At 45.4% G+C, this 20,009-nt stretch overlaps 1 protein-coding gene across 5 annotated transcripts in view; it reads left to right on the plus strand.

Annotated features, from left to right (window-relative positions):
* BCAS1 (brain enriched myelin associated protein 1) overlaps positions 1–2,668 on the plus strand; it is a 117,103-nt gene extending 114,435 nt beyond the window's left edge. For all 5 annotated transcript variants that reach the window (XM_047770830.1, XM_047770828.1, XM_047770829.1 and 2 more), the window contains one exon: positions 1,687–2,668. In XM_047770830.1, coding sequence (XP_047626786.1) covers positions 1,687–1,761 — 75 coding nt within the window. In that variant the 3' untranslated portion in view covers positions 1,762–2,668. The remainder of the gene's footprint in view (positions 1–1,686) is intronic.
* The last annotated feature ends 17,341 nt before the right edge of the window (positions 2,669–20,009 follow it).

Consider the following 20,009-nt stretch of genomic DNA (forward strand, 5'->3'; position numbering starts at 1 on the left):
ACCACATGGCACCTTGCATATATGCTATAGATATATACTCTTCAATAGTACATTACCCTCCCTGTACTATGTCATGCTGTGTATATATATATATATATATATATATGAGTCTCCTATGCGCTATCTACTGTAGGCACTATCCTGTATTGCAGTATCCTATGCCGCCTTGTACCACACTGTCTGCGTATGCTATACCATATATTAGACTACTTATACTATGCTGCTCTATTTACTATATTTTACTATGCTGTCGTGTGCTGCTCTCTACTGTATTACAGTTGACCCTTGAACAACACAGGTTTGACCTGCACAGGGCCACAAACATGCAGCTTTATTTTCAGTAAATACTGCAGTCGTACACAACCCAGGGTTGGCTGAATCCAGGGATGCAGCACTGTGGACATAGGGCCCCAAATGTAAAGTTTATTTGGGGTCATTTTTTGGTCCACACCTGCAGCATGTGGAAGTTCCCGGGCCGGGGATTGAACCTGTGCCGTAGCAGTGACCTGAGCCACTGCAATGACAATGCCAGATCCCTAACCTGCTGCACCACAAGGAAACTTCCCAACTGAAAGCTTTACTCAGATGTTTGACCATCCAGGGGTCAGTGCCCCTAACTCCTGCATTGTTCAAGGGATAGCTGTATATTAATTTACTGCTCTGTACTATATGACTATAAATACTGTAGTATAATACTGTATACTATGCGTGTGTGTGTGTATATACATACATGTATATGCTTCATCATACTATATATACTATCCCATCTCTTTCTATACTACACACAAGGCTACATACGCTATGAGTCCATTGATAAGACATCCTGGAAGAGGCAGAACTCTAGGGATGAAGGCGAGAACAGCGATTTCCAGGGTCTGGGGGTTGGGAGGAGCTGACTACAAAGGAACACAAGAGGCACCTTGGAGATGATTGAACTGTTCTGTACCTTGATTTGGCAGATGGTTACGTGACTGTGTTGGCCAAAGCTCATAGCACTGTACTCAAAAAAGTGTTGATTCTACTGTATGTAAATTATACTTAACAGAAAGGTAAATAACAATAACAGCAATCGCAATAATAGTACTTGACCCAGGGAGATTATTCAGCTGCAGTCCGTTAATAGGAAGGTGCACCTACTATGTTCCAGGCGCTCGTTAGGCACTGAGAATACAGCAGACAGAATCCACGGAGCTTTCGTTCTGGTGGAGACAGATGTTAGTCAGACATAGATAAAAAGGTCATGTCGGCGAGTGATATGATTTGTAGGAAGATAAAACAGGGCAGTGTGGTGAGAACGTGGTTAGAGACGCTGACTGAAATGAGCTAAAACTGGACGGTTTTCGACAGTCCAGGTACCATTCTAAGTGCATCCCAAGTAAGAACTCACTTTACCTTGGAACAACCCTCTGAGGTCAGTTTTATCACCTCCATTCTAAAGATGAAGAAACTGAAGCACAAAGAATCGGTCATTTATCCAAGATTTCACAAAGCTAGAAGGTAAGCTACCTGGACATTGAACGTGGGCATCTGGTTGGAGTCCATTCTCTCATCCACCACCCAGGAACAAGGGATATTTACTTAGCCCAGCACCTGGCCCCAAGTAAGTGCTAATAAATAAGTGGCAATTGTTGCTATTGCTATTACAGATCTTCACAAAGATGCAACTCCTTTTATATGTTTCTCCAGGGACCAAAGCGGATGTTGGATGCTCAAGTGCAAACTGACCCCGTATCCATCGGACCAGTTGGCAAATCCAAGTAAACAAATCACCTTGGTTCCCAAGTTCTGCCACCAAGATGTCTTCTTCCTACTCCCCAAATCCACTCCGTGTACATATCTTTTCTGCTGATGGCCATGATATGAAATTCTGCCTACACATTAGGTCTGAGCTGTTGTATATTGAGGTGTATTATTTACGTCTCTGGTCCAGTCTTTCCTGGTAAATAGTTGTAAAGATGGTTTAGCAGGTTAACTAGCCAGGTCAGAAGGGTTGATGGGTGCCAAGCAGGGTGGGAGAGGGGTGGAGGGCTGCATTCTGGTTAGGTCATGAAAAATGACAGTGACAAGTCAGTTACAGAAGGAAAAATGCCTGCTGGAAAGAATGAAGCTTGGTAGTAAATACATGCTCATCCTCTAAGCTTGAGGAGAGAAGTAAGTTCACGTTTCAAGGAGGGAGAACGTTGTTGTGGGCTCTGTGTTGGGAGGTGGCCAATTTTCTGGAATGGAATGTGTGGGGAATGAAAAAAGAATGAATAAGAATTGTTTTTCAAATAGGATCCTTGAACGTTATTGACAAGAGGGAAAAGATTGACTGGAGAGGGCTTGAAATGATTTGGGAAAACAATTGCTTTTTGAGGCTCAGTGACCAAGGCGAGGATTCCAACTTGAAAAACAAAACAAAACAAAATAAATGAAGTTGCAGATTTATTTTGCAACACTAGGGGGCGCCAAGGTCTCCGTTTTAATCCTGCATCCTGTATCCCTAACAAAGATGTGGTCTCTGCAATCTTACATTATTAATGTTTCTCAGATGGCTGAGGGGCTTGCTTCATCTGTTCTGTCTGACACTTATCTCAAGTCTGTCTGTAATTTCCTAATGTTCTCAGGATGTGCTCTGATAAAACCCTCCCCCTAACCCCAGTTAATAATAAAAATTTATAGAAGATTATTCAAATACCTGAGTTTTTTTTAATACGTGTGCAAAGGAGTAAATAGGACCACGAGTCTATTAAAATGTAATCCACAGTAGCCAGATGATGGACTGATATCATGTATACTGTACCTTTTTCTGATTTAATAAAAAAAATACATTTATATCTAAAGGATCTTTTAATTTTCACCTTTTAAAGCAGGTCTCTCGTACTCCATGTCCGAGATGCCTTTTGCTTCCACAGCATAAACTCAGTGCTCTTCCTCCATCGTGTCTTCTCTCCCAGATGCTCCTAGGTATCCTTGTCCGTGGGCACTTGCACACAGCAATGGGTTCACGTGTGTATTTTCATACACAAGCGCACACGTGTGTAAATACTGTCATGGCGATGCTGCCTAGAGCAGAGCCTGAGACAGGCATTCAGATGCACCTGATGGGCTGAAGGAGGGGTCCCGGGGAAAGGGGGACATAAAGGACAGGGCAGGGATTGGTCTCAGCTGGAATTTCATCCTGATCTCCCAGGGGGCCCTAGAGCATGAATTGCGCCATAACGCTGTTCTACCTACAGGCGAGCTGGCTGGCTTTGGACGCTTGTGGGTGATTCCTGGGCCGCCCTGGGAGGTGGAGGGACAGGCCAGCTGCTCCCATTGAGCTGAGAAGCTGGGATCCCTTAGCAGCTGGAAGATGAGGCACTCAGCAAGGTCCACTCCAGACACACACACAGAGACCCAGACATGCGTTTATGCCCACATAGGCACATATTCATCCTTGTATATTTACCTCCATACAGGAGTAGGGAGATGCAGGCACATGCTGCTAGTCATACACATACAAATAGACGTGTGTAACTGACACAGACCCACACACGCACACTGGCTCAGATGAATCCATCACGTGTGCAGTCCATCACGCACTGAGGAGAAATGACACTGACAAATCGGTACCTTAGGTCACTCACACCATGGCTTAGGCAAAAAGGCCTTTGGAAAGTACGTTCAGGACAAAAATGATCTCTTTCTAAAAACAGATTGGGGAGAGGAGGCTCTTTGCTCCCGGGACCCACCAGCTCCCAGCGTGGACTGGCTGATGCTCAGCTTCAGATAAAGACCAGAGGTCTTTTCCTCGCACCTGGCTTAGCTTTATCGGTCCTCCTGCCCGAACCTGGAGAGTCCTCAGTGTCTGTGACTCACCCAGCTGAGAATGACCTCATGCTGCTTCATGTCTGAATGCTTAACTTGGCTCAAAGCAGGAAGAAGCCCTTTGGGGAAGCCCTGGATGGGGGGTGACGTTCCCTCCACCTTTGCCCTCCGAGAGCTTGGGATGATTCAAGGCAAACAGGCAGCTGGTTACTGCTTTGTCTCTAAACACCAGGGGGGGTGGCTGGTATGACCTTTGAGCCCTGGGCCATACCAGTCCATTGAGAAGGGTGACAGTATTATTGGCAAGTTTCACCTCACTGGACACAGGGGGTTTTTGCCCTGATGAGAAATGTCCCCAGGAGGGACTTAGTCACCAATTCAGGAGCCCTCCCACTCCCTCCCACCCCGGAAAAACTTTTTTTAACTTTTAAAAAGAAGTTCTCTGCTGAGAATCTTGTTGCAAAGCATGCCAGCAGTTTCTGTAACTGGTTTCCTATCCTCCTGGCCAAAAAAGAGAACGCTCTTTTAATACAATTGCTTGGTTTTTTTTAAGAAAAGAAAATTTAAGCCAGAGAGGACTCAAAAAAAAAAAAAAAAAAGGCTTGAGAGGGAGGGGAGTTCTAAAGCCAATTGTAGCCTAAGAAGCAGATTGAACTCCATTTTTGAGTTTTGTGGGGTTTGTTTTTTGCATCAAGAGTCCAGACCTGATGCATTTACCAAAAAAAAAAAAAAAAAAAATACTGACGTCCATGCCTCCCGCTGAACTAGTGTGAAAAGGGGGACAGGCGCTCCCCAAATGAGTTCAGGACTGAAGTTCCTCAAAATGCAGAGTCAGGACTGCCATGTGGACAGCAAGAGCTCCCACAGTAAGATGCGGAGAACACGCAGAAGCTGAAGGGGAGATTAAGACCGAGAGCAGGGGGCAGAGGTGCTTTGCAAGAACGGCCATCCTCATGACGTTATTTACGGATTTATTTTTAGGTGCACAGGGAAGCGTGTCTTCTCCAGTGTCAAGAAGAAGTGGCCTTTCCAAGAACTGGGCTTTTGAGCTGAAACAGCTGCCATCGGAGGAGGGGGAAAAAAAACCCTCAAATTCCGCTTTCCAGTTCCAGCTAACGGTGACTTTTTGACGGATACCCAATAGAAGAATTCATTCAGAAGCACCGTCGTTGTTCTCAGCAGCCCCCGAGGTCCCTCAGGCTTCATCATCTGGGGGAAGGGGGATCCTTAGTACCCAAAGAAAGGCCCAAGGGGGAAGGAAAAGAGAAAAAAGTGAAGTTCGGGTGGTTTTGTGTAGCCCCCTGCCTTTTAAACCAATTACCCATGATTTAAACACACACACACACAGACCCTTCAGTTGAATGGTGGTTTGTTTGCAAACAGATGCCCTGGGGTCCCATTAAATTAGATTCTAAGGGGCTAGAACCTGTGTCCAGCTGGCTCCTTTGCCAGCTGCCTGGAAGGGAGCAGACTTAACAGGTATCATTTCTTCTGTTGGATAGTCCCAAATTGATCTTAAGCCTTACAAAATAACCACAGCCGGCCTCCCTCCCTTCAAGAGAAGGAAAGGAAAATGGTTTCCATTATTCACTCAGCCAAGCTGCAAACGCAGGGCACGTGTTTGCAGAAATACAAGAGGATTCTTAGCAGCTTTTAACCATCCTCCCCGTGTTCCTTTTGAAGCAGCCTTTTAAAAAGGCACTTTGCACGGGGAGCGGCATCAACTCCTCAGTGGTCTAGAGCGCGTTCCCTCTATCCCTGGAAATAAAGTAGCCCCAGCCCACTGGAAAATTACGGGCTCCATTAGGAAGAAAAGAAATTACTTAGAGAGCAGCAAATTTGGTTAAATTTGTAATTCAGATCTTTAGCACGGGCAGGAATGCCGGTCAGGATCCAGCCCTTTGCATAAATTGGTTTTCTGGAGCGTTTAACTCGTTCGCCTCTGCCTCCCTCCCCCAGAAAGCTGCTCATGGGAGGCTCTCCATCCCCTGGGCCTTTAACTAGCCCGTGAATGGGTAGCAACCCATGCGAATTCATAGAAATAAGGATAATAACAATTATTACCACACCGCACAGTGTGTAGAATGCTTTTTGAATACACGACCTAATTTACAGCTGTCTGCCCCTAACTGAACTTAATTGCCTCCTTTTTTACATTGAATTATGAGGGGGCAGGTGTGCACCTGTAGGGCCTCCTCCCCCCTCCAAAGGCGCAGGGGAGACAAAATGGCCCCCAGCTGTGTTTCGGGCAAAGGGTGCTCACTGGTCACGTGACTTGTTCTCCTCGAGGGACTTTGCATTTAAATCTGGCCACAGGGGGGCGATCTAGGACCTAGGGTCCCACAGTCTCCATCTAGCCTGGCTCCTGGTCCCTGACTGACTGCCTAACCAGGAGGGCGGGCTGAAGCAACTCTTAAGAAGGTGTCCGCGGACGAACGTCTAGAAAGCCATCAAGTTTTATGAAGAGAGCTAGAATCAGAGGGCCAAACCCGGTGAGTCAACTGCCCAGTCCCCCCAGACAAAGATAAGGCGGGTTGGTGCGTTGGTTTTTCCATTCTTATCAGCTCAGTCTTGGAAGAAGCTTAAGGAAGGATAGTGTGATTGCAAACCATTTAAGTTGGTGTCATGGCCAAGGAATCAAGTCCCCCTCACCAGCCCATCATGCCCCCCTTCCCTCTCCAGTTGCCACAGCCAACTAAAGGAGAGGCCGAGTGATTTCACCTGTCAGTCTCTACCTGAAACAGGAGGACACAAGTTATGCCTCTTAATCCTCCTGCTTTGCGGAGTTGCTGTGTGTGTGGAGTAAGATGGAGCATGCAAACCCTTCAATACAGCGGCTGGTGTGTAGCCAACAGTATATGAGGGCTGTACGAAATTTGAGCACCAAGTCCCTGAAAACTCCTACTCAGACTGGCTAATGATAATTATAACAACAGCACAGATATTTATCATTTCGTGTAACAGGTGTTTTGTCACAGCCTGGCTCTGATTCCGGGGACTCTGCTCTGCTATGTCCCATGAGCTGACCTCATCCTAAAACCACAGCCAACTGATGGTGGCAGTGCCAGGCCGGGGAATTACAGGAGTACCGCCATTGCTTTTGATTTGTCATTTTGGTGAAATTGATCTTGAGAAGGCACCTACGATGATGCACTAAACAGTAAAGCAATCATTAATACCAGGGGTTTTTTTTACATTTTATGGCCGCACCCACAGCAAATGGAGTTTCCCAGGCCAGAAATTGAATTGCAGCTGTGGCAATGCTGGATCCTTTTAAACCACTGTGCCTGGCCAGGATCGAACCCCAGCCTCCGCCGCGACCCAAGCCACTGGAGTTGGATTCTGAACCCACTGTACCAGGGCGGGAACTCCAATACCAGTATTTTTAAAGTTAGCCATTCCCCACAGCAACCATGCCCCTTGGATGCAAAGAGATGGGACCTGAGCAGTTATGCCTGCCCTCCCCACCCCAGGGCCATTAGACTGTGAGCTCATCTCATCAACAGCAGAGACTTTATCTCTGTCACTGCTCTATTGTTAATGTCTAGCACAATGCCTGGGCATAGTAGACACTCAATCAATAGCTAGTGAATGGACACATTGATAGATAAATATCCTAGGGCCTCATCCATTGGGAAGTGGGTTGCCTTACACTCTAGCATGAGTTTACTTCAGCTCCAAATGGGTGATCATGCTAATTGGACGTCTTCCCTTCTCATGTGCCCAGCCCAGTGGTCTTCCGAGTATGGTCCCACCACAATCAGCATCAGCATCATCTGAAGAACAATTAGGAACAAAATCTTAAGCCCCACTCCAGGCCTAGGGGTCAAAAATGCCAGGGGTGAAGCCCAGCTATGTGTGTTTTAGCAAGCCCTCCTGGTGGCTCTGATGCAGAAAAAAATGAAAACCAGTCATCTAGGTTGAACTGTTCCTTCACTGAGCGTCAACTAAAAAAGACCAATCTGGAAGATGCAAAGAAATAGCAGCTCACACTGGACTTTAGGCCAGGAATTGTGCTTCACACGAATTCCTTGTTTACTGCCCACTTTACAGATGAGGAAACCAAGGCTCAGAGGGGAGGACACACTTTGCCCGAGGACACACAGTTGCGAGCCAAGGTCGAAACCCAACCTCAGCTCTTAAAGGCATGTTTTCATGTCTATGATAGAGACGGGCAGGCCAAAAGACAATCCTAAAATAATGTAAGATCCGTGAATGCAGGGCATCGAGGAGCTCAGAGGAAAGCTTGGCCGCAAGACTATAGGGGATGAGGTTGGCCGTCTGAGGAGGTCATAGATTAGCTAAATCCAAAAGAATGGCCCAATGGGCTTCCAGTAGAACAGAAGTACAATGGCCCAGAGTCTACAGAGAGAAAGGCAAGTAGTTCAGCATGGCTGGAGTGAGTCTGCAGGGAGGGCAGAGAAGATGTTGAGGCTGGAGAGAAGGTGCGGGTCAGATCAAAGACATGTAGGAAGGAGCCCATAGTAAGTTTAAACTTTCTCCTGAGGGCAGTAGGGAGCCATGGGAGAGATCTGAGCAAGAGGGTGATCAGATTGGTATTTTGTTTGTAGGTAGAATCTAATGCAACCTCAATTTAACTGATATTCAATTCAACTGATATTCAACTCAACTAACTGAACTAATTCAACTCATAGTCATTGAGTGACCCGAACTATTTCCTGGATATCAGGAAGTATAATCATTTTATTTGTAAGCCTCTTTGATGAGAATAAAAAAAATATTCACTTAGATAAAAACTTTATTGGCTTTGGTCCTTAAAAGGATGCTCAGGAATTCTTTGTAGCACAGTGGGTAAAGGATCCAGCATGGTCACTCTACTGGCTTGGATCACTACTGTGGTGTGGGTTTGATCCCTGGTCCAGGAACTTCCACATGCCTCAAATTCAGCCAAAAAGAAAAAAATAAAGGATGCATAAATGTTTATGTCCAAGGGTCATCAATGCAAATTTGAATTTGGCCCCACAGTCCATCCAGATCACCCACACCTGTGACCTAACCCGTGTGATCTTACGTTACTTCACCTTAGTTTGTTCCTCAGCAGAACGGGAAGAATTTAGTTGCTGAGAAGGGTAAATAAGACCACACCTTTATAGCTTGTCGGCAGGGTGCCCGGAGAATAAGTGCTCCGTAAGCATTATTCATGAGGGTGCAGATCCCATCTGCTCAAGGTAGGATGGAAGTCTTCCGGTTCAAGGGCTCAAAGCCCGCCCCGTCTTTGGGACACCCTTAAGCTGTGTCCCTGTAACCACGGAAAAGATAGAGGAGGGAGGAGAAAAGGAAAAAAAAAATGTTGATTTTTTTTTTTTTCCCCCGTGTCCATCCCATTTTAAAATAAAGTGGAATTTGAGGGGCAGGAGGGACTCAGGTCTGCCTTTGACTTTCCTCGGTTGTCGCTACTTAAGCTGTTAGCCTGGTTGCCATAGCAGCGGGTGCTGTGGATGCCCCGTCTCATGGCTCAGCCCATCTCTGAACTCACCTGCCACAGTGACAACATCCCACCTTCATGACCCCTCCGGTTCTTTGCTTTTCTTCTTGGTGGCTTCCTCCAGGGGCTTGGGAACCTGTTCAGCCCCCACGCAGGGGCCTCCTAGAAATGCCGGAATGTTCCTGCCCCCCCCCCCAGAGACAACCCTCAACCCGTGAGGGATGGAAGGTGGCAAGTGACTGTCTCAGCTTCCCCATCTTTCAGGGTGGCCGTTTGAAGGTGTCTTCTTCATGTCCGTACAGGTGTCCCCAGCAAGGCAGAACCCAGATGCCCACAGCAGTAGCACCCTCACAAACACACCCTCCCTCGTTTGTGCTCCTTGGGATCCCTTCCCAAATAAACGACCTGCATCTACCTTCTTGTCTCAGGGTCTGTATCTAAAGCACAAACATCTCTGTCTCACTGAGGGTTCCATCAGAGAAACCCAGCTTGTGCCATGTAGTTTCATAGAGGGGGGTTGATGTGGATACTAGCTTTAAAGATGCCAGGAGGGCTGACAAGGCAAGCACATGACAAGGAGGCCATCCAGAGAGGGACACAGTAAGAAGCTGCACCTACTACTAGGGCCAGACAGATGAAAGGAAGTGGTGATGGTGATGTCACCAGAGGCCAGGAACCTGGATGTCCCGTGGGAAGGGCAGCACCTTGAGGAGGGAGTGGGAGGAGGGCAGCTGGGACCAGAGCGGGGCTTTCCGGAAGCACCGCTTTTCTGCTGATGGGAGGGGAAAATATCATTTGGTGCCAGGGCCTCTCCCTGGCTGAACCAAACCAGCCAGTTGGCAATGCATCCCGGGGAAGGCAGTTTGAAGGCAAGCATGGAAAGAGGAGCTAAGGGCGAACAGGCAAATGTCCAGCACCAACTGAGAACCTGCTTTGAGAGTGGAAAAACAAAACAAAAACAAAAAAAAAGGGAGCAACTTTTATTAGAGCCCCACCCCCTCCCCTGGATCTAAATAAATGAGCATGTATATTGCGGTCCCTGGGACAATCCTGTCACCTTCTGTATCTTCAAGACAGAGGAGTGGTTAGGACACAGGGTCTGAAAACCTGGGTTGGAATGCCAAGTCCCTTAACTTCTTCCAGCCTCACTTTCACCTCCATAAAATGGAGCTGAGAGTGAATCCACCTCCTGGGGTTGCTGTGGAGACTGGAGGATGGATTCCCTGCAAAGCAGTCAGCTCGGGGCCTGGCCCATAGTGAGTGCCTAATAAAGGCTCCTGCTTATCAGAACTTTGTGAGAGGCCGTTGTCTGAGTGTCTGGGAACCTATTAAACTTCCTGCTCAAACTTGTTTCTGCTTCTCTTTACCACCCTATCCCCCAGCTTCGGGACCAGAATCTCAGCATCTGCCTCCAGGCTCGCCTTCATTGCCTTTAAACAAAACAAAAATTTTTAAAAAACCCCCAAACGTTTCCACTTTCACAGTTCTGCCAGAACTGAAGGAGGAACAGCTTTCCCCACCCCTCTTGGCTCACAAGCCTCTCTCCTCAGCCCCTGCCCCCTCCCTATCTTGGCCGGCCAGTTGTTCACAAGTAGCTTAGCCGTTTGGAGGATACAAAAACAGGAAATTATGCACCAGTCCTGACCAAAGCTAAAAACTCCTGAGCAAACCCTTCATCATTCAGATTTCTTCAGCGCTCAAAAACCAGGGCCTTGGAAAATCAGGTCCCCTAGCCAAGATCTCAGGATTTGCTTAATCATTTCCTTTGCAAATTTGTAACCTCTGAAGAGAGAGGGTGAGAAAGAGGGAGGCGGGGAGTTGAAGTGTTTTAAGTCAACCGCAAGACAAGACAGGAAATTCTGGAAGGGGGATGGTAGTGATTTTTCTTGAATCCCTCGCTGCCAGGACAGCCTGGGATGGCAACTCTGGAAAAGTGACCGTGCTGGGAGATTTTCTCGCTGTTGATTCTGACTCACAGGGGCATGTGGCAGACGTCTTGATGCAGGGGCCAGTGGAGAATATTCGAGCTGAGATGCAGAGCAGACTCTGAGTTGCCGCCCCCGCTCTGACCCCTTAACTTGAGTGCCTGCACTGCCCCTGCACTGCGCAGGGGGGAGCCGATGGGCCCCGAAACAGGCAAATAACTTGCTCTGTGCCAGCTAAGTCAAAGGCGCCACTGGAGGCTGCCTGCTAGGAGAAGCTGGAGGGGGGAGATCCACAGCTGTTCTCTTGTCAAAATCCCTGTAAGACAGGAGTTCATGTTGTGGCTCAGTGGGTTAGGAACCTGCTGGAGTGGCGGTGAGGATGCAGGCTCGATCCCTGGACTTGTTCAGTGGGTTAAGGATCTGGCATTAACCTGAAGCTGCAGTTCTGATTCAACCACTAGCCTAGTAATTGCTACCTGCCACAGGTGCAGCCTTAAAAAAAAAAAAAATCAACTCTGAAAGACAATAGGAACTGTCCTTTGCCCTTCCTTCTTGCTTTCCGAGCGTCCCCTGGCAAATCAGAGCTTTGTACTTTATTCATCTTCAAGGTACATCATTGTCTTTGGCAGTGATTTTTATCTGAAACTGGGACCAACCCATTAATGTTGATCCAGAATGAAATGGAATGGAGTAGAATAGGCAGAATACCTCGTGTTGTAGTACAGGTCAGTGAATAATATTGATTAGGGAAAGGTTATTTAATTATGAACATATAGACTCAGATCTCTTACTGTGGTTTATAATCAGAAAAATTTAAAAGTCTCTGACCTTGATATAGTTTAGTGGTTAAAAGTGTAGGTTCTGGAGGCTACTGGCATGGGTTTAATCTCAGTAAGTGCACTAGCTGTGTGGCATTGGACAAGCTGACCAACCTCTCCGGATCTCTGTCACTTCAGGGTAGTGCAACGCAATAGAGAGAACATAGTCTTTGAGGTTCTAGGGCTATTTCTTTTCAGAAAGTATCATTCTCTCTGCGGACATCTCTGCTTTGGCTCCAGACTGCTGCTCATGTTCTCCAGCCCGTGCCTTTTAAGTAAGGCTACAACTTCTGTCCCAGCCTCTCTGCCTCTGCTCATCCGTTATCCCCTCGACCTCCAGCTGATAGATCTCCAACAACGTCTGGGGAAAATAAGAGCCGTTCAGTACAGAAAATGTCTCTCTAGAAAAGTGTCCAAATAGTTAGTTGTAGATCATCCCCCCCACTGGAAACAACTGCAAAAGCTAGACCACAAAAAAAAAAAAAAATTTGATCAGAAGGCATTCTAGAACAAAGACACACAGTGTTCCACTCCCGTGGAAAGTGACAGTGAGACTGGCAGGTTGACTTTTGGCAGAACTAATGGAAGCCAAAAGATAAGACCCTTTTTAAAAAAATGTGGAGGGCTGAAAGAGAGTAACTACCAGTCTCTAATTCTACAATCAGTAAAAGATACTCCTAGAAACGTAAGATGAAATAAATGTACCTTTCGACCAAAACTGAATGGATGTTTTATCAGCGGATCCTAACTAAAAGACTGAAGAAAGTCCTTTAAGGAAAGAGAAAATAATCTCATATGGAAAAATAAAAATTTAGGAAAAAACAGCGAGCAGCAGAAAGATAAATGTGTTGGTAAATCTAAGCAAATATTGGCTACATTAAAATATAATAATAATGCCTTGTGAGGAGGTTCCCGAGCCAGGGGTGGTATCAGACCTACACCACAGCCACAGCAACGCCAGATCCGAGCCGCATCTGTGATCTACACCCCTGCTCACAGCAATGCCGGATCCTTAACCCAGGAAGCAGAGCCAGGGACCAAACCTGTGTCCTCATGGATGCTAGTCAAATTCGTTTCCGCTGAGCCACAATGGGAACGCCTATAGAATTAATATTTTTGGCAGCAATAACCAAAAAAAAGGAAGGTAAGAATAAAAGGGAATTAAGTATGTCCTAAGTTCCTTGTACTGTCGGAGAAGTAGTAAAAGCACTATTTCTATTAAACTCGATTAAGTCAAGGGTCACACTTGTAATCTGTAGAGTGATTTAAAAAGAAAGAAAATATGGAAATAAGAAGCTAATAAAGAGGAGAAATAGAATGACCTAAAAAAAAGACCTTGCTAATGTTAAAATTCATAAAGGAGAGAAAAGGGAACTCATAACAGATGGAATCAATTGAAACGGCTCATAATATATGTATACTCCATTACTAATGTATTTGTAATTATGCTAAATGTAAGTGGATGCTATACTTCAATTAAAAGGCATGTCATATTAAATTTAAAAACACTGTATTCTGATGATAAGAGATGAGCCTTAAATATAAACACACAGAAAGGATGAAAGTAAAAGGATTGAAAAAGATATTATATGCACACCCTACCCAAGCGAAAGCTGATTAGCCTAGTATCGGATGAACTAGATTTTAGGATAAGAAGCAATATCATAGATAAGGAGAGATATTTTATAACAACAAAAAGCGTCAGTCCCACCAGAAAAGGAGAACAATTAAAAATCTACAAACTCTTGCTAATACAGCTTTGATATATATAAAACAGAAACCCCCAGATCTAAAAGGAGAAATAAAGAAAGCCACAGTCCTAGTGGTGGGCTTCAGCATTCCTCAATCAGTAACTAACAAAGAAAACAACAAAAGCAAATCAGGAGGAATAAAAAAAAAATTGATCAGCACTATTTACACACTCAGTTTAATTGATGTTTATAGAACAAAATGACCAATAATTGCAGAATATATATTCCATTTCAAGTACACATGGAATATTTATCAAAATTGGCATGTGCCAACCCATACGGTAGGTCTCAAATTTAGAAGATGGGTAGGGTTTGCTGTGGGATTGGATGTGAACATCAGAGAAAGACAGGAGTCAAGGCTGACACTGAAGGATTCAGGGCTCTCAAGCGTGAGTGGTTCGTGCTGCATGGTTAGCATTTTGGAAAGATGGGGTGTGTGTGCCGCGGTGGGGGCGGGGGGGAGTTGTGTAGCAGTCATAAGATAGTCAGGAGTCCATGTATGTGTGAGTCAACTTGCAAATGAGTCTGTGTCCTACGGAACATGAAGCATTTATTTCCAAAACATTTCCAGGGTGCAGTAAGTCCCTGGGTTTCTCACTGTCTTCTCAGCTTAAGTGTTGGCTTGTCTTGTGAACTGGGATACCATCTTCTGTTTCAACCTGGGATGGTGAACACACATTATAAACTTATTGACGTCCCATGGTGTGGACAGATACTTCTGAAAAAATGAAGTGGAAGACCCCATTCCTGGTTGCCTTTAAACAGGTGGGGTTGGTTTCTTCATTGACTGATTGTGAGTTGTGAGTCTGGGTCTGGGAGAGTGAAAAATAAGAAAGGCAGAGGACACCACTTGATAGCTGAGGAGGCATCTACTCCAAAGGCCAAATATCAAGAAAATTCAGTAGGGGAGTTCCCATTGTGGCTTCAAGGGTCAAGAACCTGACATAATATCTTGGAGGGTGTGGGTTTGATGCCTGGCCTTGTTGAGTGGGTTAAGGATCCATGGTTGCTGCAAGCCGTGGCGTGGGTCACAGATGCAGCTCAGATCTGGCATTACTGTGGCTGAGGCATAGGCTGAGAGCTGCGAGTCTGATTCGACCCCTAGCCTGGGAACGTCCATATGACACAGGTGTGGCTGTAAAAAGAGAAAAAGAAAATGCTACAGGAAATCCCACATGCATAGTTTTGTTCCCTCCATCTCCATGTGTAATATGTTTGGAGTAGTAGTTCTAAGAACGTTTTAGAATTCATTTCTCCTATAAACTATCTCTAAAAGACAGTGGGCTTATATAAAACATCCTGTCTCAGTTTCTTCACTGTAAAATATGAGTGATATTGTTGATAATACCATCACTGTAGAAGTAAATCAAATTATATTCACAGCCTGCACAGAGCAGTGCCTGGGATTAAGTTAGCACAAAATTAGCATTTATCATTATGCTACTTCAAGCATTTGTTTCCTTTTCAAAAAAAATTATGAAACCATGTATTTTTAAAGATTATAGTCCATTTATAGTTAGCGTAGAATATTGGCTGGCTATATTCTCTGTGTTGTACAGTGTATCCTTGGGGTTTACTTTATAAATAATTGTCTGTACCCCTTAATCCCCTATCTCTGTATTGCCCCTCCCTCCTCCCCTTCTCTACTACTTTATTCTTTATATCTGTGAGTCTGTTTCTTTTTCGTTATTGTCACTAGTTTGTTGCATTTTTTAGATTCCACATATAAGTAATATCATAGAGTATTTGTCTTTCTCTGTTGGACTTATTTCCCTTAGCATAATTCCCGCCAAGTCAATCCATGCTGCAAACAGCAAAATTTCATTCTTTTTAATGAGTGAGTAGTATCCCACTGTATTTGCACCACAACAGGAATTCTGACTCAGTTTTATTTTTACATTGTCCCTTCAAATCTTTTTTGTATTGATTATTTCATAGTTATGAAAGTACCTGGCATACAGCAGGTGACCAATAAAATGCACACAGGAGTTCCAGTCATGGTACAGTGGAAATGAATCCAACTAGGAATCATGAGGTTGCAGGTTTGATCCCTGGCCTCACTCAGTGGGTTAAGGATCCAGCATTGCCGTGAGCTGTGTTGTAGGTCACAGATAAGGCTCGGATCTGGCATTGCTGTGTCTGTGGTGTGGGCCTGTGGCTGCAGCTCCAATTGGACCCCTAGCCTGAGAACCTCCATGTGCCGTGGGTGTGGCCCTAAAAAGCAAACATAAAATAAAATGCATACAGACCGCCTGACCAATTCAGTGCAAACTATTTTGTTATGCCTGTGTACCTAAGTTTATATTATATTTTATATGATATGATATAATTATAATATGTACATTCCCTTTTCATAAGCTGCATGCTTATAATTTTATGGCTCCAGGATATCTCGTGTCAATGTACAAGCTTTGGCTAAGCCATTTCTCTTTTGCTATATTGTTGTACTTAGAATTATTACAGATCATTCCACTTTAGACTCTGCCACAGCAGAGTTCTCTATATGGTGTTTTTGACTTTTTCATAAAATTTCTTAAGATGTAGACTTAAGATTGTAGACTATGGAATTAAATGCGCCAAGCTAAACCTTGAAGTTAGCTGAGTGGGGAGCCTCAAAAGGTTAAACCAGGAGTTCCCATTGTGGCTCAATGGTTAACAAATCTGACTAGGAACCATGAGGTTGTGTGTTCGATCCCTGGCCTTGCTCAGTGGGTTAAGGATCCAGCGTTGCCGTGAGCTGTGGTGTAGGTCGCAGACATGGCTCAGATCCCGCGTTGCTGTGGCTCTGGCAAAGGCTGGACGCTATAGCTCTGATTAGACCCCTAGCCTGGGAACCTCCATATGCCACAAGTTTGGCCCTAGAAAATACAAACAAAACAAAACAAAACAAAAAAGGTTAAACCAAATGGGATTCCTTTCCTGAGATCAGGTTGTAATGAAATGAGCTCCACGAGACAATCAAACCTTGCCTTGCATGATCCTGTTTTCATTTTGAAGTATTGCTTTGCACTCTTTCCCAAAACGTGGTATGAAAACTGACAACTCTCCCAACACACACATCAATAAAAGGTATGAGTATTTTGATGAATTCATGAGCCACAACAACACATTCATTCTTAGTAGGTATAATGTTTACAAAAAAAAAAAAGCCGATCAGACCTCTGGTTAATCCAAAGGCAGCTTTAAAAAGCTGCAGAGAAAGATTTCTTGCTATGCATTGTGTTTCCTGGAGCAGCACCGCCCACATCTTAGGATGAGTAGAGTGGCTAAATTTCTCTCTCATGGGTCATAGAGCAGAGAAGAAGGAGGAATCACAGCAAATCTACTTAAGTAAGAGGCATGAGCCTGGCAATGCAGAGCCAGCGAGATGCATCTGACGCTTGCTCGTCATGGCAACGATGGGGGACCTCAAGCCTCGTGGTCAAGAGTGGGGTTTCCAAAGCATGAAAAGCACCTTGTGACCGAAGGTGTGGCCAAGGCAGGGTTCAGTCCTAAGTCTTCCAAAGTCCCTGGGCTTCCACATATAAGGCTTCTCTCTCCAGACTGGCTGTTGTCTCATTTTGGTGGGCTCCACAATTCAGTGGAAATGGGAAGAATGAAAGTGGGGCGGTCAAGGAGAAGGCCATTGCCCTGCCTTCCTGCAAAGCGGCGGTGGCTGAGACTTGCGTGGAGGCTGAAGAGGTGGTGAGAGGTGGCCGTTTTCAGGACTTATTTGAATAAAACACGACAGGATACTATCATCTATGTGGAAGTCGGTCGTGTACCTGAAAGGGGCTTAAGCACACCGCCTGGAAGGTGATACTGCTCAGCATATTGGCTCATCGGTGCCACATGGATATTAACCTGGACCTGGGAGGTTTTGCTTTTCGCAGGAAAACCTGCAAGTTAACTAGAGTATCTTTCCCCCCAAAACGGTCCTTCCTTATTTCATGCCAGGAATGGGAGCCCTAACGGAGGGTTGAGAAGAAAATTAAAATAGAAAACCTGAGAATAAAACCATTGATTCTATGATTGTTACACGTCCACTCTCCGCGTTTTATCCTATTTCATCTTCAAAGGAACACAGGAAGGGGGGCTCTTCAGCCCCATGTCATACACAGGGAAAAAAGAAGTACAAAGAAGTTACAGAATTTGCCAGAAACTACAGAGCTGTTAAGTGGATTCCAGACGGGTTTGTTTGATTCCAAAGTTTATAGGCTTGCTCACGAGGCTGTATTGCTTCTTGCCATGTTGGTGGAAAGGGTGGGACAGAGCCGGGGCCTCGTTCGGTCTGCTTGTTACATAACACAACAGTTTTGGTCTAAGGAGACACAGACCAAGCCTCTGTTGCCAGCCTGTGGCTTCAGCCCCTCAAGTTCAGTGTTTTCTCTTGTAAATTTAAGAACACATAACAGCCTCGTGGCTTAGGGTGGGGTCAGGGAAGGAGCTGACCTTTGTCACCCAGCTTTGGGGAAGTTGATGGTTTAAGGTCCTTTTTAACTGTGCGGACACTTTGCATTGGGACAAAAGGGGGGGAAAAAAAAGGCTGCTTGGGGCCTGACCGCCTGATTCCTTGCCAAACAGGAACCCTCCCTGGACAATCTTCCCTCAAACTTTCAAACACAGTTTTTCAAACAATTCTTTTGGGGAATTATAAGAGCAATCATGTTTTTGATAGAAAACAATTGTGTCCCCAGAAATGCATGAAAACGAAAATCACCTATTTCCCCATCACCCAGAGCAAGCACTGTTAACAATGGAATGTGTGCCTCCGCCTCTTCTAAAGCAAACACTGCATCACCAGCATTTCCCCATGTTTTTAAATTTTAAAACTTGGAAAACATGATTTTTAATAACGTCCCTAAGCGTCCACCCTATCAATTATTATTCCGTGTATAATTAATTATTATAACTTTTTTTTTGTCTTTTTGCTGTTTCTTGGGCCGCTCCCGCGGCATATGGAGGTTCCCAGGCTAGGGGTCCAATCTGAGCTGTAGCCACCCGCCTACACCACAGCCACAGCAACTGGGGATCTGAGCCGCGTCGGCGACCCACACCACAGCTCACGGCAATGCCAGATCCTTAACCCACTGAGCAAGGCCAGGGATCGAACCCACAACCTCGGTTCCTAGTTGGATTAGTTAACCACTGAGCCACGATAGGAACACCTATTATAACATTTTTAATCATTTCTCCACTGGTGGACATTCCTCAGTGTTCTCTTTTAAGCAACATTTTCTCCTGATGAACGCTTTGCCTTTATACAAGTATTCTGGTCTTCTCCTGCCAATCAGTCAATTTTCGTTTCCCATCAATCCTTCTAGACTTTTCCATATCAGGAGAGTTAGGATGCAAGTCATTGGAGTGATGTCAAATCAGAAGCAAACCCCATGCTGTGCTGTACAAGCAGGACCTTGTAAGAGGAAAACGAAAGGCCCTTTTCTGGAGCTTTTCGGTCACCCTGTTAAAAGCCAGGCAACAAGGGGCCTTCCTGTGAGTGTCCCCGACCCCAGCCTTCCTGCAGCTTGTGTTTCTCTTTGCCTGCCTCTCAACCTCCCATTTATTCCTCAAGTCATCTCTTCCCCACTCGCTTTGCCTGCTACAACCATCACTGCAAAATGCTAGATGCATTGTTCTAGGCTTTCAAATGATCAATTTATGTTTAACTGCATACGTGATACAGAAATGCACTTTCCTAGGTAAAATAATTACCACCTTAGGAGTTCCTTTTGTGGCGCAGTGGTTAACAAATCAGACTAGGAACCATGAGGTTGTGGGTTCGATCCCTGGCCTTGCTCAGTGGGTTAAGGATCCGGCATTGCTGTGCGCTGTGGCGTAGGTTGCAGACACGGCTCAGATCTGGCGTTGCTGTGGCTCTGGCGTAGGTCGGCAGCAACAGCTCCATTCCAATTAGACCCCTAGCCCGGGAACCTCCATATGCCATGGGTGAGGCGCTAAAAAGACAAAAAATAATAATAATAATTGCCAACTTAAAGTAGATTTGCTGGTAACCGCTAACCCCTCATCTAGGCAACTTTCTCCTTTAACAAGGCTGTCTAGTTTCTTTGCAAGTGGGGTGGGGGTGGGGGGCGGGGGAACCTCAGGTCCTATATCTGCGCATAGGGAGAGACTGAGAGAGAGAGAATGAGAGGGGAACGGGCGCGTGTCAGGTGTTATCCATTTTCTTTGGAAGGTACTTAGTGTATCTTCTCAAAGTGTTCCCTGTGCCTCCAGGGCTCAGCTATACCATGCCTCAGCGTTTATTTATCTGTAGCTCTACTGAGAGGCACGAGGTGGTTTC

The sequence above is a fragment of the Phacochoerus africanus genome, chromosome 3, assembly GCF_016906955.1.
Source record: "Phacochoerus africanus isolate WHEZ1 chromosome 3, ROS_Pafr_v1, whole genome shotgun sequence".
NCBI classification, from domain to species: domain Eukaryota; kingdom Metazoa; phylum Chordata; class Mammalia; order Artiodactyla; family Suidae; genus Phacochoerus; species Phacochoerus africanus.